This window comes from Protopterus annectens, chromosome 6.part0 (assembly GCF_019279795.1).
Source record: "Protopterus annectens isolate FY-2018-M chromosome 6.part0, PAN1.0, whole genome shotgun sequence".
Classification (NCBI taxonomy): Eukaryota; Metazoa; Chordata; order Ceratodontiformes; family Protopteridae; genus Protopterus; species Protopterus annectens.
This window is the reverse complement of record NC_056737.1, coordinates 428,787,703-428,815,633: the sequence shown is the minus strand read 5'-3', so window position 1 is coordinate 428,815,633 and position 27,931 is coordinate 428,787,703. Positions and strand designations below refer to the sequence as shown.

Sequence of the window (27,931 nt, the reverse complement as noted above, 5' to 3'; positions counted from 1 at the left end):
TGAAGGTGGAACACGCTAGAAGAGCTAACAGGATGGAAGGGGTAGATAGAGGAGTAAGAGAGGAGACTGAGTGAGTATTATACGTAGTAGTGAGAGGAAGCTAGGTGTAAGTCAGTTGGATATGTATTTGGACTTGAGATGAAGTGGGGTAGTTAAGCATGTTATAACAGGTCTGCAAGACTGAGTGAGGAGTGAAGAGGAGGGAAAGGGTGAGCCAGAGCCTGCAGAGGAAGGAATGCAATAATCAGATGGTTTGAGCCAGGGTGGCTAGGGGAGGGGAGAGGAAGGGGAGGTAAAAAGGAGGGTTACTAGTCGAGATTGGTGCATGGGCATAACCAGAGACTTTTTAAGTGAGTTTTTACTGCAGTCTTGAAGTGATTGCAAGAAGGTAGTATGGTTATAGAGGGGGGAGATTGTTCCATAATCTGGACATGATGCAGGAGAATAGTGCTTCTCCCATTGAGTTCTTGGGTTTGGTCACTAGAAGTTGGAGCATAGTGGTCTAGTGGAGCAGTAGGGCTGGAGAAGATTTTGAAGGGATGGGACTTTAAGAGGATGGTTTACTAACTTGTGGGCAAAAGAGAGTTGATTCAGGTGAAGAGGTTGAGAGAGTACAAGGCAGTCATGTTCTCTAAGTGAGATACAGTGATGGCTGCGATTAGATGTACCAGTGGCAAACTTACCAATTTACTGTAGCAAGCCTCAAGCTTGTTTAGGTCTGTTTGTCTAAGGTAGATAAGTATAGGACAGGCATAGAGTAAAGTGGAGATTAAGTGGGAATTGGCAGCAGAAATTCTGGCTGTCTTGGTGAGGAATTGTTTGTTTCTGTACAATGCACCTAGTTTTTTGTGAACCTTTTTTATGGTAAGAGAAATCTGAGTGTCAAATCTGAGATTGTTATCAATCTCAACACCAAGTAGTTTGGTGTGTTCTGTTGGGGAAATTATGGTATTATCTTTGACTAGACTATTAAAGTGGGGGATAATAGGGTTAGATTTAATGGGTTGGAAGATAAGGAGTTTAGTCTTGCTCAGGTTGAGTAATAACTGGGCATTAGATAGCCAGCTTTCTACAGATGAAAAGGGCTCCTGTGTGATCTTGTGAAGTTCAGGTAAAGTTGGGGCTGAGCAGATGAGGGTGGAGTCATCTGCATACTGTATAAGAGAAGCATGCTTGGTGGCTGTGAATAGATCACTGGTGAAGAGTGAAAAATAGTTGGGGACCAAAGAAAGAGCCTTTGGGAACACCAAGTGTTATAGGAAGTCGAGGAGATGGGTCATTATGCCAGACAACTGATTGTTGGTGGCCAGTTAGATAGCTGTAAAACCAATCAGTAGCTGATTGGGAAAAGGATAGGTTAGTGAGAACAGAGATTAGTAGTTTGTGTGAGACCATGTCAAAAGCCTTGGATAGATCCAGAAATATAACAGAGGAGAACAGGCCATTATTTTTATGATGAAGGATAGCATAAGTGAAAGAGAACAAGGCAGTAGAAGTGCTGTGGTATGGCCTGAAGCCATGCTGGGTGCCGGAGATGAGGTTATTAGCTAAGAAATAGACTAAGACTTGAGAATGGATGCATTTCTTAAGTATCTTGGAAAGTGGAGAAAGGCTGGCTACGGGGCAGTAATTGGAAAGTTCAGTGGAGTTGCCACCTTTATGGAGGGGAATGATGTGAGATATTTTCCACAGTGTGAAGACATAGCTTTCTGGTAAGGACCAATTAATTAAGATAGATACTGGATAAGCTAGGACTTTTGCTGCTATTGTTAGGTATTCAGAGGGTAGATTGTCAACTGCAAGTTTTGTAGGTTTAAGTTTCAATAGAAAGGTAAAAAAGTAAATTTTTTAAAAAGTAAAATAAATAAATAAATACATAAATAAATAATGCAGAAAGGCACTAAGAAAAGTTAAAAAGGTTCAAAAATGTATAAAGTACTGCAAATAAGAATCAAAATTATCCCACTGTAGAGATGCATGTGCTTCAGTTGACTCCGTCTCCACAAAGACTCTGATGAGGTCGCCCATAAGACTATATCCAGAATTGTTAAAGGTCTGCTGTCTTCTGCAGGACAAAAGGTTGGAACTCTGACTACAGCTGCAGTAGCCCAGACTTCATCAGTGAGGCCAGGCTGTGGAGATGTAAGCCAGAGAGGGATGGCAATGTGCAGACTGGATTAGCTTGCTCATCTTGAGAGGGGGGAGAGAGCAAAGTTTTGGTGCACAAAAGCACCACCTGATGGAAAACAGGGATGGTGTCTGTCTCTACAGTTTGTAAATGATTGTCTAAAACATCAGTCTCTCCATATATTGGAACCTTAGGTCCCAAAGTCTAAGAGAAAGTTTCTTACATTCATTTGTTGTTTATGTTACACTGTCTCTAAAGATTGCAGAATTGCAACAAAATTCATTTCTTTTTACCTGGGCTAGTAACCAAACCTCTCCCGAGCACTTTAAACCAATTTCAAGCTTATAGTCCTTAGCCAAAATTCTTGAGTTCCTTGTTTATAAACAGAGTCTTTCTTCCCATACAAGAAGATATATACTCATCAATTCAAAAACTCACGGTATGACTGTCAGGTCAGGCTACACTCATTGCTTGCTGTAGGTTACCAAGTGAAAACTTATTAGTGAGGACAGTGGCCTCCTTATTAGAGCTGTCTTCATTACTCACCCCTTTTTCCATGTCTTTTTTGAAGATGGAGCTGTTGAGTCATATCTGTGAAAGAAGTCAAGTTCAGTTTGACCTTTCCCAGTCCGTCTGTCTCCATCTCACCTTCAGCCACTTTACACTCTGGAGTCCACCAAGAGTCAGTTTTTGACCAACTTCATTTACCCCTGTTTATGCACTATCATACTGTGGACCTTCCTGAACTAAAAATCACTATTTATGCATATTATAATTCCCTTCAAAAAGGCCTTAATTCTGACTTTAATAAGCTCTACAGCTGGTTCCTTGGTATCAAATTTTTTGTTTGTTCCGCAGAAACACTCATGTCTCAGAGGCTTGAACAGTTCTTATTTATAAATAAAGGACTGATTTGGCATCCTTATCATACACGTCTGCTCCAAAAGTACCTTCTAGTTATCCTAGGCTAATCTCCTGTACTGTCCATCTATATTTATTTGACAGTTAGAAAAATCATTTTTCAGCTAAAATCTGTCATTAACATCATTAGACCTCTTAGTACAGACTCTTACAAAACTAGCCAAAGCTTTAATTTTTCCAAAGTTGGAGTATGCTGCTAATTCTTATATTGTTTCTAAAACATAAAACTGTTCGGTTAATGCACAATAAAATGTGTGGAATCTTTTTGTAATCAAACAGCACACTGCATCTTTGCGATCTGCTAAGATAAACTCACTCTACATTAGTGACTGAATGGAATACTTATTTTCCCTCTTTTATCTACAGATTAGTTAACCTAAACATTTGTCTGTCATATACTGTAAGCATCATACACGACTTTCTCCTTATGGCTCAACATCTCATGGTTATTATTCTAAACACCAAGATTAAAATGTTTCTCCAGTGACAAGGATTCTCTGTCTTTCTCTCTGTGAAATAAGGTATCTGCCAACTTTTTTAACCATTAATAAAGTTCTCAGCTATCACCTAATTCAGTGCACCTGATGCAGATGTTTTTTACATTCTTAGCCTTAACACATCAGTAATGATCTGTTGTTTCTTAATGCCATGTATCTTATCTCATCAAATTTGTCCTTAGCTTTCTTTTTTACCCGTCCTCATATCATACAGATTACAACAGGAAAACCATGGAATATTGCTTTATCATATACCATACCTGGGGTCTATATTATATCCTCAAACGCTTAAAAAAGTGAACGCTGATTGATCTAACTTATTTTCGCGAAACCACAAAATATCGAAGCAGCAGAAACTCGAATTTTTTCCTAGGGAAAGTATTCGGTTGTCCGTTTCTGTTGCTTCAGTATTTTCAGTGTTATGATGGAAAGTTACCGGTCGGATTCAGGTAAGTGTGCGATTGTGTGGATGTGAGTGTTAGGGTGATTTAGGTGAGTTAGGGTTAGGGCTCGGGTTAGGTGTGTGTGCGATTGAGTGGACATGACGGTTAGGGCGGATTTAAGAGAGTTAGGGTTAGGGAGCGGGTGAGGTGAGTGTGTGATAGTGATGGACCTTAGGGTTAAGGTTTGGGTTAAGGTAAGTGGGTAGTTAGTGGTGTGTGCATAGTTTAGTGTAGGGTTAGGTATCAGATTTTATGTGTATGTGTGTGGATTTCTGTTTGTTTGGTGTGCTTGTGTTGTGTGTATGTGTTTTGGATCAGCGATTTTTTTTCCTGGGAAAAAAATCACTGATCTGACAGTTCGAGATTGTAAGCTTTCGCTTAAATTAGGTCGATCAATTAGCGTTCGCTTTTTTAAGCGTTCGATGATATAATATAGACACCCATACCTGTTACTTACTAGATTTATTTTTTTACTTTTGTATGAAGTTATTCTTTTTTTCTTTTTTGTGAGTATTTTAAATTTATGGCATTTCTTTTTGTACATTCTTTACTATAATTTGTTTTACTTTGTTACACGATACCAATGAATTGCTTATGACATAGCTCATAACTGTGAAAAGTGTTACTTGAATAAATTCATTTACCTGGTTAAGAAGTCAGACAAAGTGGTAAACACAAATGAAAGTAAATACTCACAAGACTCACACTAAGGTTTCTCTCAGGTTCTGTAATACTTATTCTGATATACTTTTTTTTTTGCAGCTTGACTTCAATAAATGGCTCTTCTGTGTTTGTTGCAGACTGCTTCCATTAAGCAGTCCTTTCCCAAAACTCAGTTATCTGAGTAACTTACATTTTAGTGATGTGCATACGTGGGGGCACCAGAGCTGGTTACACCTTCATCTTTTTTGAAGACAGGAATAATCTTTCCCACTAGCAGATATGAATACATAAATGATAGTATTATCTTGTTTTATATCTTGTTGACATCAGGATGTTGTCTTCTCATGGGTATGTGGTGTGTTATGCCTATTTTAGTGGTTTCATTCCTGTGGTTACTGTGAGAAGACTTTTCTTACTTACCATGTGAAGTCTGAAAGAAACACTACTTTGTTTCTTGCATTTTAAAACCTTGGACACTGCTGCTAAACTTTTGCCATTATAGCATTTGTATTTATTTATATTTCACTCCCTGCCAAATGAGTGAGCCAGAGTCTGCACAATGCCATGTGCTGTGCACAGACTGTTCTCATCCCTAACTGTACAAACTCTGATCTGTAGTATTGATGTGCATTGGTTTGATGACTTTTGTATTCCATTGCTTTCTCCCTGAGTATTTATTAATGCTTGTTACCATGGAGTAGTAACAGTGCTGCTGCTTTTATATAATATTTTTATTACTGAACTTTTTTTTTCTTACTGTGTAACCACTGTAAATGAGCTGTACCTAGCTAGATATACGTCAAAAATGAAAAATATAGTGCAGAATTGCAGACTAGTCATTAGACGGAGAAACAGACAGACAAGTTGGCCAAGTTGTCTTTCCAAACAGTTTTGTTTATATACCTATGATGGCTCTGGAACAATTTTAGTGACCACTGAGGCATATGGCCCTATGTTCAAATGAAATGACTGTGTATAACATAACTTTCCATAAACTTAAAAGTAAAATGTAGCCCATTAAAAAATGATGAAGAGAAACTCAACAAGTTGGTAGAGGTGGGGCATTGCATTGAATTGGTATCACCATGCTCTTATGAGATAGTTTAACTATGGATTTGTACTGCATTAGGTTCATAGGTCTATGGTTATATGCAGCGTGCCTGTAAGCTTGAAACAGGTTGGGTGGGAGGTGACCCTTACAGTTTTCTAGATTCTAAGCTCTGTGTCAATTTCTTGTTACCCCAATGCAGGAGGTGATGATCAATGTGGGAGACGTTGGTGAGGATTACGAACACTGCCAGCAACTCATGAAGAAACTGAATGAATTTCGGGGTGCTGCATCAGGGGTAAGCCACATTAGATATTAAATATCTTCACATCTGCATGTTAAGATCATGGCTGAACAGAGCATCACTACAATATGAATAAGTGTGCTTTTCCATAGGAGGCCTGAAAAGATATTATTTTCCTGTGAAGTACTCAGTATTTCTATTATGATGTAATGAAAACCTGCTTCTTAAGTTAAGCAAAGGGTAACCAGTAAAGAAACACATCTAAGTGCTGAAGAAATAGAGAGAAAATTCAACAGAAGCCTTCTATTTCCTCACTGCCTGGTACTTGTCTGAATAACGTTCTTGTTGTGTCTAGGCACAAAGCCAGAACTCTTGATTAAAATTCTGACATTGCATGATATGAAATACCAGGTGTTCCATCTGTTAAGTGCCACATTGGTCTACAAAAAGCAAAACAGATTTTCTTTGAAAAGCATTAGCTGGTTTCCAGGCAACTTCTGAAACATAATACTGAAATGCAGTTTAACTGGAACTGTATGGGTTACTTTGTATTTTTTCAGTTAGTTTTGATCCTCATATTATTGTTAACTATTTTACTTTAGGTTGAGTCATTGCACATGAACACTTATTTGGAAAAGCTGAGTTTCTGTCATGGAGTAGCCACAAAGGATCATTTGGCCAACCGCAGCATACTTTGGGCAATGGAAAATAATACTCGTGTGACATTTGCCTTTTGTCAGCCTTATGAATAAAGCAGTGGTGTTAAATGCATTGCATACACCTTCATAAAATGTAAATGAACTTGCCTAAAACTGTAACAATGCAGAACAGTTAGTGACAGCTGCATACGCAACAGTTTGTCTTGGTATACAGCGTGTACAAAAAGTTCTAAGGGGGGAAATACTATGTTCCTCATGGTTCAAGTCCCTATGAATCACAGGCCAGCCTTCCACTCTTCCCCAATCACTGAGATAGTTGGTGCATTCCAAACATGGCCTTCAGATGTCTATCAATTCTAAAATGCAAGTAGATATAAAATGATTTAAGTGCTTTCTGACATGCTATGGTATAAAGAGGTGCTGAAGCAGCAGAATGTTATGTATTCACCCAGCTAGCAATGCACTAACCCCATTCAGAACATTGCATAGTGTTAAATCAGTTTAAAGGTGAACATATCTAAGGTCTATGTCAGTAGGCATATGAAATCAGATTGCAGAAGTTTAATATGCATACTCTTAAGAAAATATGAAGGGAGCCAGGACAGAAAAGTTTAAATACCTCATGGGTAGTATCTTTCAGAAGAAAGCACAAAAGAAAAACAAGATGTGGTTCAGAAATAGATACAGGGTAGTTGGCAGACAATGTGAAAGCATACTTCTCCACAGTTCATGAGATCATAAACTACTGCAAGCATTGAAAAAAGCATGGGGACAGGCACATTCAAATTTTTTAAGGTATGTGGAGAAAAAGGTCAGTCTTTTAAGGCTCTTCTGTGTATCCAGATGAAGTAGAATATGGTCAGGCAAGGCAGACTAAATCGTTTTTATCTGTCATCAAAGTCTGTGCTTCTCCAAGAAGATTACATATTGTACAACACTATAATGAACCAGCCAATCGATGGTTTGCACAGTGGTTTGTCTCATCAGAATTGTCTACTCTGACACTGAAACCAGTAGCTGCATTCCAAGATTATGCAGTAGAGTTCTTTAATCTTTCACCTTTACTAGCCAAAGTATGTCACATGAATATGATAAATCTATAGTAATCTCATGGTGAGAAATGCAGTTTATAAAACAATTAATAAAATAGGGTTCATATAAGAGTCAAGTCTGTGACAATAAAGCATTCCATGTGTGTGTGCTCTTGAAGTTTTATTTATTTCTCAGGCAGCTATGCTACTCATATATTTACATTGTGACAACATTTTATTATGAATTGGCAGGACTGCATTAACCAACAGTAAGAAAACATTCCATATCAGTGCATGGTAAAATCCAATATTTTGTTTTAAAATGTAGCCTTAGCTAACAGTGGAATAACACACCTTGAAAGTCTATTATATTCTGTTTTCTTAACTCTATAATAGTTGAACATCAAATTGCTTTTAAACTGCTCTATTTATTTTGTCTTTTGGCCACTTCCCATTCACCATGATCACACCCCCCCTGGCCACCAAATTGGCCCATTCAAATCCATTTGACCACCATGGACAAGGGGTAAAGTTGACTGAGAACAGAATTCCATAATAAGGGCCAATGACATTTTGTCCCCTAAGTTCCCCTGTAACAGTTGCAGACTTACATCAGGTATAGTCAGTGAGACAAATGTCCCAACCTGTGTGGTAATGTGCCAGTTTGGGGGCCCTACTCTCAAAAGGTATGCAGTGGGGCACTATGAGGCCACACACTGCCTCAGTGTTATCTTGTCAACTGCTCAGTTGTCCTGTCCCCTCCAAACAGGAGTTTATTCCACTGTTACCTCTGATACCACTGGTGACACATCAACTATACCCCAACCTGGCAAAGAGTCCCTATCTCCCCCACCCAGGGAGAGGTGAGCAGGCACAGCTCATTCATTCCTCCTCTTCCTCTTATTGTTTGCTACAGCGCAGACATCTAATCAAAGACAATTTGCCCATGTTGTAGGCAGGGCTGCCTCCTCCCCACCCACTACACCAAGGAGTCAGCTCAACTCACCAGTTTTTTTATTGATTTGTTTGTAAATGTAGAGTCATCCATGCTGTTATATATTTATATATTTTTATATATTTATAGGTTCATAGATGTGTATTAGCCTAATGACGTCAGGGGCTTTTTTAAGCCTAGCTATGCATCCAAAATCTCTGACAAGTTCTGGCACCCTTGATAAGTGTAAGCAGGGTCCTGGGAGCTGAACTATTTTCACGCTGCCTGTGTCCATTAGAGACATAGGTGTCAGATGAGTGATGAATTTCCTGCTCTCATTTCAGTTGTTCAAGTTACACTTGAATGGGTTTAGGAAGGAACTCTGCTTTACATTGATGGGGAGCCTATTCCAGAGAAGGGGTGGTCTCTGGGATACATACCTTTCCCTCCAGTAGGTCCTATTTACATCACAGGCAAGGTTTAAATCTTTAGAACAGTTAATTCTGGTGTTATTTGTTTTGTGGATATGCATGAGGGCTATCAGGGTGCAGTCTGACAATGCCTTGTACACCAGGTATAAATTTCCCCTCAACAGCCTGTAGGAAACAAAATACAGGAATAGGGCCTTGAGGTGGACATGTTGCTTACACCCAGTATTCTTTTAGTGAGGAACCTCTGTGGACATTCCAATTGTTGGATGTACCTGGTAAAGTACATACCAAAAGGGGGCCTTGTACTCAATGATAGGTCTGATGAATGTCACATACAGTGGAACAATGACCTCTTTGGACCTAGATGCCATAGCCTTGTTTATAAGTTGCACATATAGAATGATTTCCTTGCTACTGTAGACATGTGATGTCAAAAGGTTACATTACTATCTATATGTGTTTCCAAGTCCCTGACTCCTGAGTCAACTCTTAGGGGTGTGTTGTTAATATGATAGTTACCACTGGTGGATGATTTCCTGAAGGATACTATTATGCATTCCTTGGAATTTAGTTTACTTCCATGGCTCTGACATCAGTCATTTGTCTATGTCAGCCCTTTCTGGAGAGCATTTGTGTTGGGGCGATTCAGTGACAGCTCCTAATTTGCAATCATCTGCAAATTTAATCAGGTAGAAGTCACTGGTATTGTCCTTGACTTCAGAGAAGTAAATGCTGAAAAGAAATGGTCCCAGAACTGATCCCTGCGTGACTCTGCTTGTGACTTGCTTCTTTGTAGAAGTAGAATCCCCAATTCTAACTTCCTGGGTCCTGTCAATTCACTTGCTGAGATAGGGGTGTATATCTAACCTCTTTAGTTTGTCAACAATGCCCAAGTGGGGTATTGTATCAACTGTCTTGGCTGCATCGAGGTAGGCAGTTTAAACCATTTTGCCCTTATCTATTGCTTTTTTGACCTTGTCAAAGAAGTCCGCCAGGTTGAGTTGTTATGACCTGCCCTTGATGAAATCAAATTGGGTTGGGTCCATTGTTTGGAAGTTTCCTATCTCATTATTGATCAATTCCTTGAAAATTCTTTCCATGGCTTTGCATGGGTCTATATTAGAACATCGAAGTTTCAAAATTTCGAATGTTCTAATATCGACCCCTATTCAGCAAATGCTTACAACATCGAACATGCAGAACAGCAAATTTTTTCCTAGGGAAAATAATTCACTGTTACAAAACACATACACACAACACAAGCACACCAAACAAACAGCAATCCACACACATACACCTAAAATCTTACATCTAACCCTACACTAAACTGTACATACACCACTAACTATCCACTTACCTTAACCCAAACCCTAACCCTAAGGTCCGTCACTATCGCACACTCACCTCACCCGCGTCCTAACCCTAACTCACCTACCCCGCCCTAACCCTCATGTCCACACAATCGCACACTTACCTGACCCGTGCCCTAACCCTTGCTCACCTAACCCGCCCTAACCCTCACATCTACACAGTCACACACATACCTAACCCGCACCCTAACCCTAACTCACCTAATTCACGCCCAACCGCACACTTACCTGAACCTGACCTGTAACTTTCCACCACAGCGCTGAAAATAGCGAAGTGACAGAAACGGACAACCAAATTCTTTCCCTAGGAAAAAATGTGGTTTTCTGTATCTTCGCTATTTTCAGCGTTCGCTGAATAGGCGTCGATATTTGAACATTCGAAGTTTTGAAACTACTTCATCTTGACTTGCTCTAGTAAGTAACTAGAGAATAATAAAATAAATTTAAATAAAAATAAATAAATAAAAGAGGACACCCCTGCCTAGTTCCTCTGCCAAACAGAAATTATCAGAGGGTAACCCACTCACTTTAATTTTTGCATCTGATCTCTCATGTATCTTCCTAATCAACCTTGCTCACAAACTCCCAGCTTCCTTTGTCAAATGCTTTCTCTGCATTAAGGCCCACCAGCAACAGTGGTATTTTCTTACATTCTGCTTCCCTTTGGATCATAAATGTTTTGTTAATGTTGTCAAATGTTTGTCTCCCCCTCCACAAAACCACATTGATCCATATTTATCAATTTTGGCATCACCCATGACATTCTTTTAGACATTATAGGCACAAACAATTTATAATCATGGCTTAGTATCGAAATGGGCCTGTATAAAGCTGGATCTGATGGAGTTTTACCCTCTTTAGGTATTACAGTCACCACCACTTTCTTCCAGGATGTTGGTGCTTCCCTTTCTCTTAAAATACTGTTAAACAAAATCTGCCAGATCTTTATCATTCTTTTCTCTCCTAGCTTCCAAACTTCCACAGGAATTCCAGCTATTCCTGGGGACTTTTCTGTAAATTGGTTATGCATCACCATTTTTATCTCACCTCTTTCTATCCTAACTGTTAGCAGTGGAGCCTCATCTACCTCTAACCTTGGCATATTTAATTCTTCCATAAACATTTCCAGGTAGTTATATTTGATTGTATTTCCTTAGTGGAGGTTACGGGGAGAAAGAGCTAAAGTCAGAACTGAATTGGTCGGCCAATAGGTTTGCTCTATCGTCTAGCTCAGTATAGTTGGGTCTATTAAAAATGAACTCAGCATACAATTGTGTATTGCCTTTGAGATTGCAGACATAGCTGAAGAATGCCTTGTGGTTGTTCTTGGCTTGGGAGGCCAACTTTACCTCAAATTTGGCATTGGTATGTTTAGTTTGTCCTGAGTTGTTTGTTTAGTTTATGGAGAGTGTTTTTATCATGCTGGGTGCTACAAATCCTATTTTTTCAATGATTTTCTTCCTTCTGTTATAACACCTTATTGATATTCTAATTCTACCAGGGCAGCTTGTTTTTTTTGAGTTAGTGCCATTCTTTTCTTGGTGGGTACTGCTGCCTCTATGCAGCTATTAACAAGCTTGTCTAGGGTTTCTGTGAACAGTTTCACATAGACAGCAGTGTTCTCAGGGTTTATGGGGGCTTGAAATTTTGCCAGGTAATCACTTAATATTAGGGAGTTAGCCTTATAGTTCTTCCTGAATATTCCAGGGTTAGCTGGGGTTCCTGGTTTTATTTTTACTTCAAAGGAGACCATCTTGTGATCTGACCTTACCAGAAAAGATATTACACTAGAAGTGTGCAGCACTCTCCCATATTAGTGAGGACTACATCCAGTATGTTTGTATCTCTGGTCAGTGTACAGTGAATGTGTGTTGTATATGATCCCTCCGTGGAGTAGTTAAAGTCATGCATGAATATGTTATTGTGTTGAATGGTGAATGTTTCCAATAAGTTTAAATACATATTATGGGTTTACTGGATCACAGAAGGGGACTTATATTTTGCAATAAAGTGGTATTGCATTTTGTCTATGGTGATTTGAATGTGGAGAAGCTCAAGTGCATTGCCCTGTTTGACCAGCTTAGAGGTATGTTTATTTTTTATGTAAATCAAGATCACGTTTAGTCCCTGTCTATGTAGTAGCTGGTCTAAATTTGTGGAAGGCATTATAGCCTTGCACTGCCAATGTGCTCTCTGTGGCTTTAAATAATGCTTCAGTGACCTCATAGATGTAAGCATTCTCTAGGATGATGACAGCCTGTAGGGAGTGGAGTTTCTTGTTTAGATTCCGAGCACTGAGCCGTAACACCTTTAGATTTTCTTGGTTTTGATTTGCTATATCAAAAGTACTTTCATTTTGTCATTCCCTAAAAAGGCACTATGGGGGAGGACAATGTTGTAGCTAATATTCAAAAGCCTAGAGGGGAGAGGTACAGACCATCCCTGGTAAAGCTGCTTGGTCTGTTCACCATCTCCTTCCATGCTGACAAATATTGCACCCCCCCCCCCAAAAATGATACCAGAAGCTAAACCAGTTATTAATATCAGTCATCTTCTGTTTGTATTGTGGCATCATGCTTAGAGAAGGTAAAAGACTGCTCAAAGTTAGGCTCATATCAACCTGGGCCACATATTCCGAGAGCCCCATGATGTCTCTTTTCATGTAGTCTAGGGAAGTACGTTTCAGGTCATTTATACCACATGGACTATAAATGACTCATACCAGTACTTGTAGTCCAGTAACGTGAGTGCATGCATGATGTTGCAGATCCTTGTCCCTGATAAGCAGCTGACCAATACTTTCTCCTTACTCAAAACTAAAAATAACACACTTCATAGTTAAAGGTCGGTGCCACACAATGAAAAATAAACAAAAATAGAGGTCCCGACCAACATGATTAAGCATAAAAAAACTTTTATTGGTTAGCACATTCATGGACCTAGCTGCTTCATCAGACCATATTCAAATTAAAACTAAATACAACACTAATATACTCAGAGCTAATAAAACATCAACCAATAAAGATATCAACATAATTAAAACAATTAAAATAATTAAGTCACAGAACCAGCCTATGAGCTTGCAAAGCTGGTTTTAAAGGAACAGTTCCGTTGAGTCCAGGTGATATATGAGCGCAGAGTGCAATAATCCATTTAACTTCCATCTGTTCTACTTGGTTCACAACATCACCACCTCAAACACCTTCAACATACAATTTTAGAACCAAAAAATGAAAAACATGATATCTAAATGAATCAGCATGTTGTGCGAGAGCAGTAGTCAAAGAATGATCCCTTATGTCACCTAGGTGCTCTAGGATCTGCTCTTAAAAGGGGCGGTTAGTATCGCCCACATAAAAACTTGAACACTGTTCACACTGCCAAGTAGACCAAATATGAAGGCCTACAATCAGCATAAAACCTTGGTGTGAAAACCTTCTTCGTTACAAGATGTATAAAACATTTATCATCAGAAATAAAATGACAGGCTTACTATTTTTACATTACACTCATGTTAAGGATTCATATTCAACAGTCATCTAGGCTTTAATGCTAAAATAATTAGCAGAAATCCTTTTCTAGTGTTAAGGCAGTCTTGAGGACAGTGACTTCCAGACAAATGGATGTATTAATATCATTATTTAAAGCAATGCTAGGATTACAGATAGATTACTACTCTAGTTTACACTTATACTGCAGTGAATTCGGAATACTACACCAAATAAATACGGTCAGTGAAATTACGATCATATAATAAAAGACTTAAACATGTTAGACTCTTCTATATTTGCTATACACTTTGCAGAAGAGATCTGATCTGTGCATATACATGCTCTGAAGATAAGATGTTAAGAGCAGTATTAGGTCTCCAGCTAGTCGAGTACAGTTTGAACACATACAATAATAAACTGAAGATAACCAATAAAACAAATTCTAGTACTGAATCAAAAAGAAAGTTCTTGTAGATAAGCATGGCAGGGGGGAATGGAACAGATTATCTGTTGCTATAAAGTCATGCAAGTCTTTGATAGAATTTTAAAAGTGGGGAATACATTTTTCTACAGTCAGCCCTTTAAGCTAAGCAAACTTGAGTGGGGCTCTTTTATAACATCTTTTGAGGCCTTGTACCTATAATTAATATTGTCGCTCTTAATGAATGTAAAATGGAATATGTATACATAGTTTATGGATTGTAAGCAAAATTCAGTATGAAAAGTTTAAATATATTTGAATCTTTCATTTAGATATTGCATCAATACATTCTATTCAATATGCTTGAAAACAAAATTCAAAAGCAAATTGTAAGAGTTAACTACTCCCTGGATTCCTGAAAATGCTTATTCACCAGAGAGGGTCATAGACTCATAGGATGGACTACCAGAATGGATGGTAAAGAGGGAAATCAAAGAGTAATTAAGACATTATGTGCAGTGGCAGCTGGTGACTTCAAATCAAAGGGGAGCTGCAGGAGACAGCTAAATGAGTGGGGTTAACGGGAAGGGTTGTGGCCAACTAGAAAGGGACAGAGCTATGCTCGAAACGACAAAAAGTGGGACTTTAATTAAATGCACTGCCCTGGGTGCCAAACCGTCATCATGAGAGTCCAATCAAGACAAAATTAAGTGGAGAAGAAAAAAAATATTTCAGTGCATTGTCTACATGACAGCTTACTTAATATCTAGATGGAAACAAAAAGGTTGTGAGGCATGAAAAAATAAATCACTTTTTAAATACATTACTGGAATGCCAGTCAAAATCAAGTATAAAAAAACAAGCAGCACTCAACTCAAACCACTTCTCCTTGCACTGCAGTTATAATCATAATCTATATTCAGCTTTATAAAAGTACCAAGTAACATGCTGAAAGCAGCAATCTCTGTGATACCCCCACTTGTAAAAATGTTTCTTATCCAAAAAAGACCTGCTGCCTGCCAACAACTATCTACTTGTTTCATGGGGAAAACATGATCAAAGTAAATAATGAACAGCAAACTAGAAACAAGATCAAGATAAATTGATTAAAGAATTACTGCACAGGTTATGGATCACACATGATAGATTGGCATTCTGATTAGTTTAGGAGTAAAGCTGGCAAAGATGACTGCAAGTCTCCAACAAATGTAATAAGTTTCTGAAAATACTGTAATGCTGTCCTTTATTACAAATACTGTCATATGCATTTCAATACCTAAGGCTTGTATGTTATCTAGTTATATAAATATTCTCTGCATGGCAACAACAAAAATGCTTTCAATGTTGATAATTCTTTATCAGTATGTTTATTAAAGCTTACTTGCATCTTACAATCGACAAGCTTACCTGATGGTCATTAAAGCATTGCTACTTAAACACAGAGCAAAAGGCACTGTAACAACATGCATTTTCTGAATAATAAGAAGCATAAACCAACAGTATAAAAATATGACAGAAAAAACAGAACATTCTGCAAAATCAAGGACAGATGAAACGCCACTGTAGTACTTGTGTCTACCTTGGATGGGGGGGGGGGATACTTTGCACACTTACACTGCATAAAGGCTCCTTGCCTTGCTTGGACACACCCAGAGTCACTACATGGGGGAGTGGGGTACAACAAGTATATCACAATTTGAAATGTCTCTGGCTGATGGCGATTGCCCTGACACATTTGTCATACCTCTCAACCTCAGAGCAAGAAATCTGGAAAAAGCCATAAATAGAAGTGGGACAAAAGCCAAAATAAGGACAGTTTTTAAATATTGCTGTATATAAACTTAGAAAGATAACAGAATAGTAGGTCTTGCATTAGCATGAATTTTCTGAAGGGTATGAAATCTGAAACTCAAATGTCTGTCATTATTTTCTAAATTCAATCTTTAATGATTTGCGACTAATTTGCCAGAAAAACACAATTTTATGAAAAATGGACCAAAAATGTAATGCAAAAATATAAAATAGCCACACAATACAGCTGGGAAACTATCAAAGAAGGGGCACTTTTTAAAATATTAGTACTGTTGAGCTGAGCAGCTGACAAAATAAGAGAATCTACATGCATTTCTGAAATAAAAGTAATCAGTAACTCTAATCATTACAATTATTTATTAACTGTAAAACCTGCACGTTTCTTCCAAAATTGTCATTTTGCGGAGGTATTATTAGGGGGAGAGCATCATTTTGAGCCAAAATCAGGGACAGTTGAGAGGTTTGGATATACCTAATTCTATAAAGCGATTTATTTGCGTGTACTTCTTAACCTCTTAATGCAGGAAATCTGGACAAGGCCAAATATATTGGGGGAACAAACAAACAGTACTAAAAATTGATTGTTCTTGTATAAACTTAGACAGTTGATCAGTTGATAGAATAACAGATCTTGCTTTAGCATGCATTTTTCTGAAGGGTATGAAGACTGAAACTCAATGTCTGTCATTATTTAGTGACTTCATTCCTAAATGATTTGCCAGAAAACTACAAACTATATGAGGAACAAACCAAAAATAAGAAGCAAAAATCTATTCATGCTGTAAAAATCTGGACAGTTGAGAGGTATAGTTCAGCTGGGAGAATTGTGCAACAGAAATCCTACACGACACAAAGTACCTCCCCTAAAAAAACAATGATCTAAGAGAAGTGATTGCTTCAATCTGATTTCATCACTTTCCATAGCATTCAGACTCAATCAGTGAAAATATTCAGTAACAAAAAAGTTTGTGCTTGTAGACAGTTGATTTAACTTGTTCCTAATTGAACACATCCAACCAAAAACTGGGTGGGGACTACCTGAGCTGATCAGATAATCAATAAACACATTCCTGATTGTATTAAATTATATTCCTTGTATAATACAGTACCATTGTTGAGGCCATTTTAAATGTATTGTTTAAAACATTTTTCCAGTAAAGAATGAAACAAAATGCATGCACCAATAATGACAAAACTGCGCAATTCAGAACATTTCCATCATAAAAGTCTACTCAAACTTCTACAGTCCTCTAGTATCATTAAATATGCACAATTTCTGCAGAAGTAAAAGTCATCTAAATAATTCCACATTAAAGAGATCTGTTACTAATGAAGAGGTTGCTGCTAGCAAACAACTTTATATTTCATTGTTTCATCTATAAATAAAGTGCCTGTTACCCTTGAGGAATAAATTGCCTATGTTACATTAAAAAATGATAAGCTAATAATATTACAATAGGGAATGGATGGCATAGTTACTAGGTATCTCCACCAAAGTGGACATTCTCATGACTGCAGCATCCACCCTTTTTAAAAGTACAACACACTACAGTGTCAGCAATGCATCTACATATTGTGGGAGTAGAACCCACAGCCTTCTGCATGAAAACCAAGTATTCAACCTGTTATGCTATTAACAATGCAAGCAGACTCAGCATAAGCAGCACTAAACTTTTCTTCCCCTGAAGCTCTCAGCTCCTTGTAAAATCCACTCGACACTCAACTGTATGTTTCAACTTTGCAGCACAAGAAATCTGGAAAAAGTCAAAATTTATTGGGGGCGGGGGGCAAAATCCCAAAAACCAGGGACACATTTTAAACATTGCTTGTATAATCTTGGAAAGTTGCTAGAGTAAAATGTTGCATTACCACCATACATTTTACTGCAAAGTCTTGAACTCAGGACCTTGTACACTATAGTCAGAGCAGCATATCACTATGCCAAATCAGCTGTTTCTTCAAAGACAGGAAGACTGAAACTTAAATGGCTATTATTTAGTGAATTCAGTTCTCACCATAGCTCTCAACATCTTAGCACAAAATGCCCGGACAAAGCCAATAATGGGGGAATACAGGGGGAATACAGCCACCAAACATGTTAAGTAAATTCAGTTCTCACCATAGCTCTCATCCACTTAGCACAAAAAACCTGGACAAAGCCAATAATGGGGGAATACAGACCCAAAAATAGGGACAAATTTCAAATACTGATCTTATAAACTTAGAAAATTGCTAAAATAAAAGGTTTTGTGTTACCATGCATTTTCAGAAGAATATCTAGTCTGAAATTCAAATGCTTGTCATTATTTAATGGAGTCAATCCTTCACTGATTACAAAGATCCAGAAAACCACAAATTTTATGAGGAACAGAACAGAACAAAAATATGAGGCAAAAATCTGGACAGTTTTCTCAAGTGGTGGTGGGTAGGGAATTCAGGCTCTTGCTAACTGTATCCAAGGTACAAGGTTCGAGCCTGAGTAACTCTAGCCACCAGGTATATTTAACTGGGGCATTTCACACACACACATACACACACACTGTACCTGTATATTCTCTTGCAGCAGCTTTCCAAATTCCCTTCCCTTGCAGCGAGAGCCAATCAGTAGCTATCTGACTACAGACATTGCAGTCCATTCCCTTATATCCACATATGTGACTGCAGACATTGCAGTCTGATCCCTTCCCTTGTAATAATTCCCTTCGCTACACACACACAAAGTGTACCTGTATATTCCCTTGCAGCAGCATTCCAAATTCCCTTCCCTTGCAGCAAGAGCCAATCAGTAGCTATCTGACTACAGACATTGCAGTCCATTCCCTTGTATCCACATATGTGACTGCAAACATTGCAGTCTAATCCCCTTCCAGTCTATGCGGTTGCAAACAGCATAGACTTCTGGGCATCTGTTTACTGATGCCTTCTCTTTGTAATCCGGACCGGTTAAACAGCAGTCCAGATTTACAGAAACCCGGAACTAGCTGAGCACACATGCGCAATTTGAGTTTTGTGACTCGCAGCTAATTATTTTATTTTTAAACTTCTTTTTTCAGTTTTACAACTGGGGGGGCTGCAGTCCTGCAGTCTGATAGTATGAGCCACCCCTGATCATGTCACAGGTAGAGAAAGGGGGAAGGCAAAGGTATGGATGATGGAGTTGTAGAATGTTACATCCACTTACATGACTAACTAGATAACCTTATTGTCTTTTTCTGTCATCGAACAAATATAAATTAATGTAAAATAGTTCATAAAAGTGTACATTTTTCAGATCATACTGCATGATTTTGGACAGTAATATCTGAATATTATTATTAATGCAATAATCTGCTTCAGTGTTTGCATTTGTTTGGGAGTATATATACATGCTCCACCCCCTCCTAAAAGAAAAGTACAAAGCGGGCTATATATACTGTGGTAGTTACCTCATGCCTGTACACTGTCTATGTGTACACCTTTTACTAAATGAGCAGTTGTCCTCTCATTTACTGCTAGATGCATTTATGTGGGTGTCTTCATGAAATACTTTCAAAGAAGGTCTAACATTTTTGAAGCACTTGCCCATCTCGCCTTCATTCTTGCTGGATGGGTTCGGAGCCGATCCTCGGCTCCGACTCGGCACTTGCTAAGCTCGAGAGCTAATTTTACCAGCTCGAGGCAACCCTATATCCCATGATGCAAGGCGGAGATTACCCAGATCTTGTTTGCCGCTTCGCTAACGAGGTGCCTTCTTTTACCAGCTCTTGGTAAGTGAACTTTTCAGAGACTTTTCGTCTACCCCCCTTTAACTTTATATATATATATATATATTATATTTTTGTTAATTATCGACTCACCTTAGCCCTATTCCCGTCAGTGTTCCCTTCTTTTTGACTAAATATTCCCTAGTCCCTAGTCAGGCCTTAGGCCTTCCCCTCCCTAAATTTTTCCTGTCAGGGATTGTTTGTGTGTGACTGTGTGTTTTCCCTGGTTAATTTAATTAATTTAATTTAATTTGTTGGACTGAGTGTTTTTTGTATGTGATTGTGTTACTGTTGTTCATCGACACAGTTATGTCGAAGGACACTAAGGTCTCAGGCTTCAAGAAGTGTGACTCGTGCTGTCAGAAGATGTCTCTGACAGACAGTCACACTTCTTGTGTTTATTGCCTGGGACCTTCGCACCTGCAGGACTCTTGTGCTATCTGTCATGCTTTCAGCCCAAGAGTCCTGCAGGAACGAAAAAATAAACTCATATTAAGGGGCTTATTAAAGCCCGAGAGCTCCCCGACTAAGTCGGTGCCGGGGAAGCCCTCGAAACCTGTTAAGCCTTCGGCTCAAGCTTCCAAGCCGTCGGCTTCAGGTCCTTCCTCACCAGGCTCGAGATCGGCTCCGGCCGGAGCCGATCTTTCCATGCCAGTCTCAGTATCGGCTCCATCCGGCGCCGATACTACCAGATCCAGACACTCAGTGTCGGCTCCGGCTGTAGCCGACTTATCTTCAGCTCCGATGGCTCCATTGATCTCAAAAAAGAGATCTCGATCCCCTTCAGTGGAATCCATACATTCGGCTCCGAGATCACCTTTGCTCTCGGAGCGGAGCCATCGGAGCCGATCTTCTCGGTCATCCAGGCTATATGATCACGACCTTGAGAGAGTGGTGAGTAGACTATTAAAGTCTCAGGCATTGGCCCAAATACTCCATAGCCCATCTCAACAGATGGTAGCTATATCACATCCACCGAGCATTCCTCCTCCGACTCTCTTACAGAGTTCGGAGCCGGAGCTCCTCGGAACCGGTACCGTTGTGACTTCGGAGCCGATACCACCCCTTTCGGCTCCGTCATCCTCGGCTCCGATTTCCTCCTTGAGACCTTCATTGGAGGGATCCGGGCGTCTAGTCTCTCGTCGGCTCCGAGGGGGCGAGTGGCATCGGACCCTTGTCCGACCCCGTTCTCCCTCTCGGAGCTTCGGCGTTGGTGAGCTTGGCCCCGACATCTGCCTCGGAGCCTTCCCTCTCGGTGAGGCCTGGGGTTCCTATCTCTTCGGAGAGGGAACTTTCTGGTCTCTCTGATGGGGGAGCCTTCGAGGTGATGAGGAGTGTACTAGCCCCTGGGCTTAGTCAACGGACAGTTCCATCAGCTCCTCCCACTACAGTGCCTGCTGACGTCTCTTCCCACTCTCTTGCTCCCGGACCCAGAGATCCAATGTCTCAGGTTTCCCCATTGGGAATATCTTCCTCTTCCAAGGCTTCTCCTGATCCATCAGGAGAACCCCCGCATAAGAGGACATGTAAGAGGAAACATTTAGACTCCCCTGAGTCTACTACATCAGATACTGACTTGGATGAGTCGGAGGGATCCCCAAGGTCCTCCTCTGAGGATGTCTCATTTTCAGACATCCTTGAAATCCTCAAACAGAGGGGGGAACTGGCCCTCCCTTAATCCCTCCGAGGACGAGTCAGTATACCTGGAGGCATTCGGATCTCGACCCTCCACCTCCTGGGTGTCTCCGCCTTTCGACCCTCTCATGGAGGTAGTGGCTCGGAAGGCGTGGATGGCTCCAGATTCGGTGGAACCTATCCCTAGGAGACCTTCAAAATTTATTACTGCCCCACAAGATAGACAATATTTGACAAAGGGTGTCCCAGTTGATGCCATGGTGGTGGCTGCTGCCACCAAGAAGGAATTAGCTGATCCTTCAGTACCTGTCCATCCTCCTAATAAAGATTCTAGGACTATGGACAGGTACGGTAAGCGGATTTTTACTTCAGCGACTTTTGTTATGAGATCGCTGAACTACTTATGCCACTTCACCCGCCTTCAAAGAGATGTTCTTAAAGAGTTGGGAGAAGTTTTACAGGATCCGTCAGCTGCTGGGTCTCAGGATAAGATTAGCTCACAGCTAGGAATCCTTAACTCCATTGCTAACTCCTCCATGCGGCTCATTTCTTATGCAGCCGATGGAGCGAGTAGGGCCGCAGGCACAGGAGTGGCTTTAAGGCGTCAGTCCTGGATGCGGCTTTGTAATTTTGCAGACCCCTTCAAGGCGTCTTTCCCAAACTCCCCCTTTGATGGCTCAACCTTGTTCGGTCCTCAAGTGAAAGACACTTTGACTAGATGCGAACAAGATGGCAAGACTCTTTCTGCCGTAGGAGTCTGTTTCTCCACCCCTTCTAGACCTTACCCCAAAGGACAGAAGGGAGGGAAAATGTGGTTCCGCAAATCTCAAGGAGTCACGCCTGATGCACGAACTAAGTCAGTTTACCCCAGAGGCAGAGGGGTAACAATAATAGACGCCGCCCTAGGGGCAGAGGTGGTCCGCAGAATCAGGGTAGCAGAGAGCCTCTTTCTGACAAACCCTTCCAGCATCCCTGAGATGTTGCCCGATTGTCCGCCGGAGGCAGTCAGGGGAAAACTATCGCTGTACCCAATAGCCTGGCTTTCCCTTTCTCAAGACAAATGGGTACAGTCAATTATATCCGAGGGTTACAAAATTCCCTTTATTCAAACCCCAATTCAACAAAAGGGAACCCTTCCAGACGTTCCACCGGTCTAAGGGAATTAGCAGTACTAGAAATATCAAAACTGCTAGTAAAAAGAGCCATCCAGCCAGTCCCAGCGGACCAAATAGGATCCGGAATCTACTCAAGGTTATTTTTAGTTCCAAAAAAGACAGGAGACTGGAGACCAATATTAGATCTCAGCAAACTCAACAAGTTTGTAAAGAAATCAAGATTCTGGATGGTCACGCTTCAGTCCATTCTGCCCTTTCTGGGCAAGGACAATTGGATGTGCTCGATAGATCTTCAGGATGCGTACTACCACATAAAAATTCACAGATGCTCCAGAAGATTTCTCCGCTTCCGGCTGGGGACCAGTCACTTCCAATTCAGAGCCCTGCCCTTTGGACTCACTACAGCCCCCAGAGTGTTCACCAAATGCATGGCAGTGGTTACGGCTCACCTGAGACGTCAAGGATTCCAGGTGTTTCCATATCTAGACGACTGGATCCTCACTGCCACCACCAGGCATCAGCTTCTCCAAGCCAGAAATTACACCATTCACACTTGCAGAGGGCTAGGAATTTCTGTAAATTTCGAAAAATCTGCCTTGTCGCCTTGTCAATATATTACTTTTATAGGTGCAAGATTGGACACCGTACAACTTTCAGCAAGGTTGACAGACCAAAGGATCTTGGACATTCAAAGACACGTCCAAGTGATTCTATTCAGCAACAAAATTCAGGCCAGATTTGCTCTGAAAGTACTGGGTCTTATGGCGGCTGCCATAACACTTCTTCCCCTCGCCCGCTTTTACATGCGGCTTCTACAATGGATGCTATTCACCCAATGGTCCTTTCAACAACTTCCCATGCGTCACAAGATCATAGTAACTCCAACTTGCAAAAGACATCTGATTTGGTGGATATCGTCCCCTCAAATCCATCAAGGCAGACCATTTGTTCCTCTTGCCCCGGTTGCCACGGTTACATCAGACACCTCCCTGATCGGGTGGGGGGGGGCATTATCAGGGCAGAATGGTCCATGGCACTTGGCAACCTTTCGAGTACCATCTGCACATAAATGTTCTGGAGATGAGAGCAGTGCTTTTAACGTTGCAAGCCCTCAACGACTCTCTTCCCCTGGGAACTATTGCAGTCCAAACGGACAATATGTCCGTAGTGTGGTATATAAACAAACAGGGCGGAACCAAGTCCTATCCACTGTGTCGAGAGGCTCTCAGACTTTGGCAATGGGCAATCTCCTCTCACCGGTTTCTGATAGCAACGCACATCCCCGGGAAATCCAACATCATAGCGGACAGATTGAGCAGAGCTATTCTCATGCCTCACGAGTGGTCTCTCAAACAGTCAGTGATGGAAGAGATTTTTCAGAAGTGGGGTCTTCCTTGCTGCGACCTTTTCGCTACACCTCAAAACAGCAAATGCCCAGACTTCTTCTCTCTCTTCCCCTTTCCAGGCCATCCCCCCAGAGACGCTCTAACCCAAGATTGGCCCCGGGGACTTCTTTATGCCTTTCCACATTTTCCGCTGATACCTCATCTAATTCAGAAAGCAACCGCTTTGAGAGCCAAGTTGATTCTCATTGCCTCTTATTGGCCTCAACAGATATGGTTTCCGTTCCTACATCATTACCTCTTGGTACAGCCATGGCATCTCGACCCGGTTCCAGATCTTCTGACCCACCAGTCGGGTCAACTGCACCAATCCATACCCTCTCTCAACTTCACTGCTTGGTTGCTCCACTTCCATCCTTAGCCAGGCTTCCTATGATTTCTAATCCTGTACGGGATATCATAGTAGCTTCCCTAAAATCTTCTACCAGAAAGATTTACACTAGTAAATGGCGACGTTTCTCTTTCTGGGCAAAAGCTAGGAACATAGACCCCTATACTGCTCCAATTCATTCGGTATTGGACTTCCTAGCTGACATTTTTCATTCAGGATCCTCTTCTTCCACAGTGAAAGTTCAACTGGCAGCCACTTCAAATTTTCATATAGGCTTTTTGGCCCACAACATTATGTCACATAAACTTTGCAAGGCATTCCTTCGAGGTATCTTTTTATTGAAACCTCCTATTAGAGACCCCCCCACCACAGTGGGATCTAAATTTAGTTTTAACATCCTTGATTCTTCCCCCGTTCGAACCTGCAGCTGCCTGTTCTTTGAAATTGCTTTCTTGGAAGACACTTTTTCTAGTTGCCATTACATCTGCCAGAAGAGTATCTAAGCTTCATGCTCTCTGTGTTCGCCCTCCCTATCTAATATTCCACAAAGACAGGGTATCCCTAAGAACTAATCTGTCTTTCTTACCAAAGGTGGCATCACAAACTAACCTAAATCAATCCATTGATCTTCCAGTATTTTTTCCGAACTATTCTGATAGAGCTGAACAAAATTTACATTATCTCGATGTTCACCGCCAGCTCAGATATTATCTGGATAAGACAAAAATTTTTAGGAAATCTGATCAACTATTTCTATCCTATGCAGAGAACAGGAAAGGCCTTCCAGTTTCTAAGGTAACTTTATCTAGGTGGCTGTCTTCTGTGATCACTTACATTTATCAGCTCAGAGGCAAAGAGTTGGTTTCTAACCCAAAAGCCCATTCTACCAGAGCTCTAGCTACATCTACAGCTTTTCAAGCTAGACTTCCAATAGACACTATTTGTGCAGCAGCCACATGGGCCTCTCCTCATACCTTTGTTTCACATTACAAATTAGATTTGGTCTCCAGAGACAGAGCAAATTTTGGTTCCACCGTTCTCAAGAGTCTGTTCCATTGAGCCACCCAGGATAGAGGTGACGGTCCCATCCAGCAAGAATGAAGGCGAGATTGACAACTTAACATTTAGAAGTTATGTACCTACCATAACGTTCCATGTTAGTTGTCTTCTCTCGCCTTCTTTCTTGCGTCCCACCCTTCATCCCCCTAGCCTGGTCAGACCGGGAAGATTATACATCTTCTATTAAGACGTTATTACCTTTTTTCTAGCTGTTCAACTCCTAGTGTCACTAGATTATGTTGATCCTTTCTAGAGGGTTATGATGTTATTTAGTATCCTTATTTTCTTCCTCCTCTTAAGTTGGAAGAAAATACTGCTATTTCTTTAGCTACCAAACGAGATCTGAGTAATCTCCGCCTTGCATCATGGGATATAGGGTTGCCTTGAGCTGGTAAAATTAGCTCTCGAGCTTAGCAAGTGCCGAGTCGGAGCCGAGGATCGGCTCCGAACCCATCCAGCAAGAAAGAAGGTGAGAGAAGACAACTAACATGGAATGTTATGGTAGGTACATAACTTCTAATTATACCCAAGAAATCTAAGAACTACGTTTTATGCACCTAAAATATTAAATATAATAGTACCTGATATGTTAATACTAACAATGAGAGTGGCATGTAAAGCAGTTGAATTTACACCAAGGAAATTATGTATAACATGATAACCATTCCCTGTGAAAGTAGCCCGCCTCCACCCACCATTAAGGAAACCATGGTAAAAAATTTCTCCAAAGCCAACTTCATGCTTCTTAAGACAGAAGAGGTGAACTTTATGACACCCATGCAGATGGACAATACGGTTATGACTGCTGAATCCTACATAAATACACTGTATAAACACTTACACAAGTGCATGGATCGTGCTATCCCAAACAGAACCAAGATGCTATCCTCAAAAAAAAAGAAGCCAATCTGGTGGTCCCCTGTCATAAACAAACTCTACAACAGGAGGTAGAAACTGTTGCAAAAGAGAGTAAAATCCCATGAGTGGAGGAGCTCCCTGGTCAGCCTCAGTAAGAAGCTGAGATCCCTTATAAGATCCTCCAAATCTAGCTACAAAAACAAAATCACCACTGATTCCAAGGGTAACCACAAAGCATTCTATAGCTATGTCAAGAATCTCAATGGCAACACCCAGATCTGCTCTATGTTACAGCACAACGGCATGAAAATTACAGAACCAACTGATATTGCCAACATCCTGGCAGATAGGTTCAGTGCTAACTTTACTCCCCTCTCACCCACTAAAGGGCGCATATCTATAGAGGAAGAATGCAGAGTCCCTGTAATCACATCTATGCAGGTAAAAGCTGCACTCTCTAAAACCAAAAACACAGCATCCATGAGAATGTACAACATCCCAGGCTGCATTTTACATGAACCTCAGAACGAACTGGCTCCCCACCTAAGCACCATGTTCAATCATAGTCTCACATCAGGCTTTGTGCCCACTGGCACACAGCAACAGTTATCCCACTCCACAAAGGGACAGCCACCACTGATCCTGGGAACTATCGCCCTATTAGCCTGAAGAGCCTGGTCTGCAAGGCCATGGAACGTATCATCATGGAACTCATAAACAAAGATATTGGTAACCTCTAAACTCTGGACCCACCCAGTTCAGGTTTGTGAAAGGCAGATCATGCCTTCTGAACCTGATCGACTTCTTTAAGGCAGTCACCATAGCCATAGATGAGGGTAAGGTGGTTCACACAGCCTAGCTCGACCTCGCCAAGGCTTTCGACACCATCCCCCATTCTGGAATTATAGCTAAACTCACTAAACTAGGTATAAATCCCTACGTCATAAGATGGGTTGCCAACTGGCTCACTGACAGAACCCACACTGTAAAAGTTGTAGACTCCAAATCTGACTTCAAACCAGTGACAAGTGGAGTACCACAGGGTTCAGTCCTGGGACCTCTCCTGTTTGGTATCTACTTCTCTGAAGCACATGCTAACACAGAAGGCCTCTGGCTAATGAAGTTCACAGATGACTGCAAACTAGGAGCCATAGTCGAGTCCCCAAATGATGTGGAAATCCTACAGAGAAGGACCTCACTGAGACAAATGCCTGGTGTCAGAGGCATTGCCTCAAGCTCAATGCCAAAAAGTGCATTGTCATCCCCTTTGGCAAAAACTCTGTACCCATGAACTACCACATAAACGGCAGTCTACTTAATGCTGAATGTGTGATAAGAGACCTTGGGACCCAGGTGGACAGTAGTCTCTTCTTTGATAATCACATCGCCACAGTAGTCAGGAAATACTTCTATGTGGCACACCACATCACAAAAGGGTTCTCATCCAGAAAAAAGAGGTCACTGTTCCCCTCTACTTGGCACTCATTAGACCCATTATAGAGTACAATGCCCCTTTTGGAATGTACCTCATAAGACATCTGTAGCAGCTGGAAAGGCTACAAAAGTACCTCACAAAGAGGATTACTGGCCTCAAAAAGATGCCCTACACTGACCGTCTCAAAAAACTCCAGCTTTACTCTGTAGTATATCGCCTACTCTGACGAGATCTCTCCCTAACATATAAAGCTATGTTA

The 27,931-nt window shown here is 40.8% G+C and overlaps 1 protein-coding gene across 1 annotated transcript in view; it reads left to right on the top strand.

Moving 5' to 3' along the window:
• SPTBN5 (spectrin beta, non-erythrocytic 5) overlaps positions 1-27,931 on the top strand; it is a 1,783,454-nt gene that overhangs the window by 1,035,874 nt on the left and 719,649 nt on the right. The window contains exon 40 of the mRNA XM_044073536.1: positions 5,903-5,998. Within this exon, the coding sequence (XP_043929471.1) occupies positions 5,903-5,998 (96 nt within the window). The remainder of the gene's footprint in view (positions 1-5,902; positions 5,999-27,931) is intronic.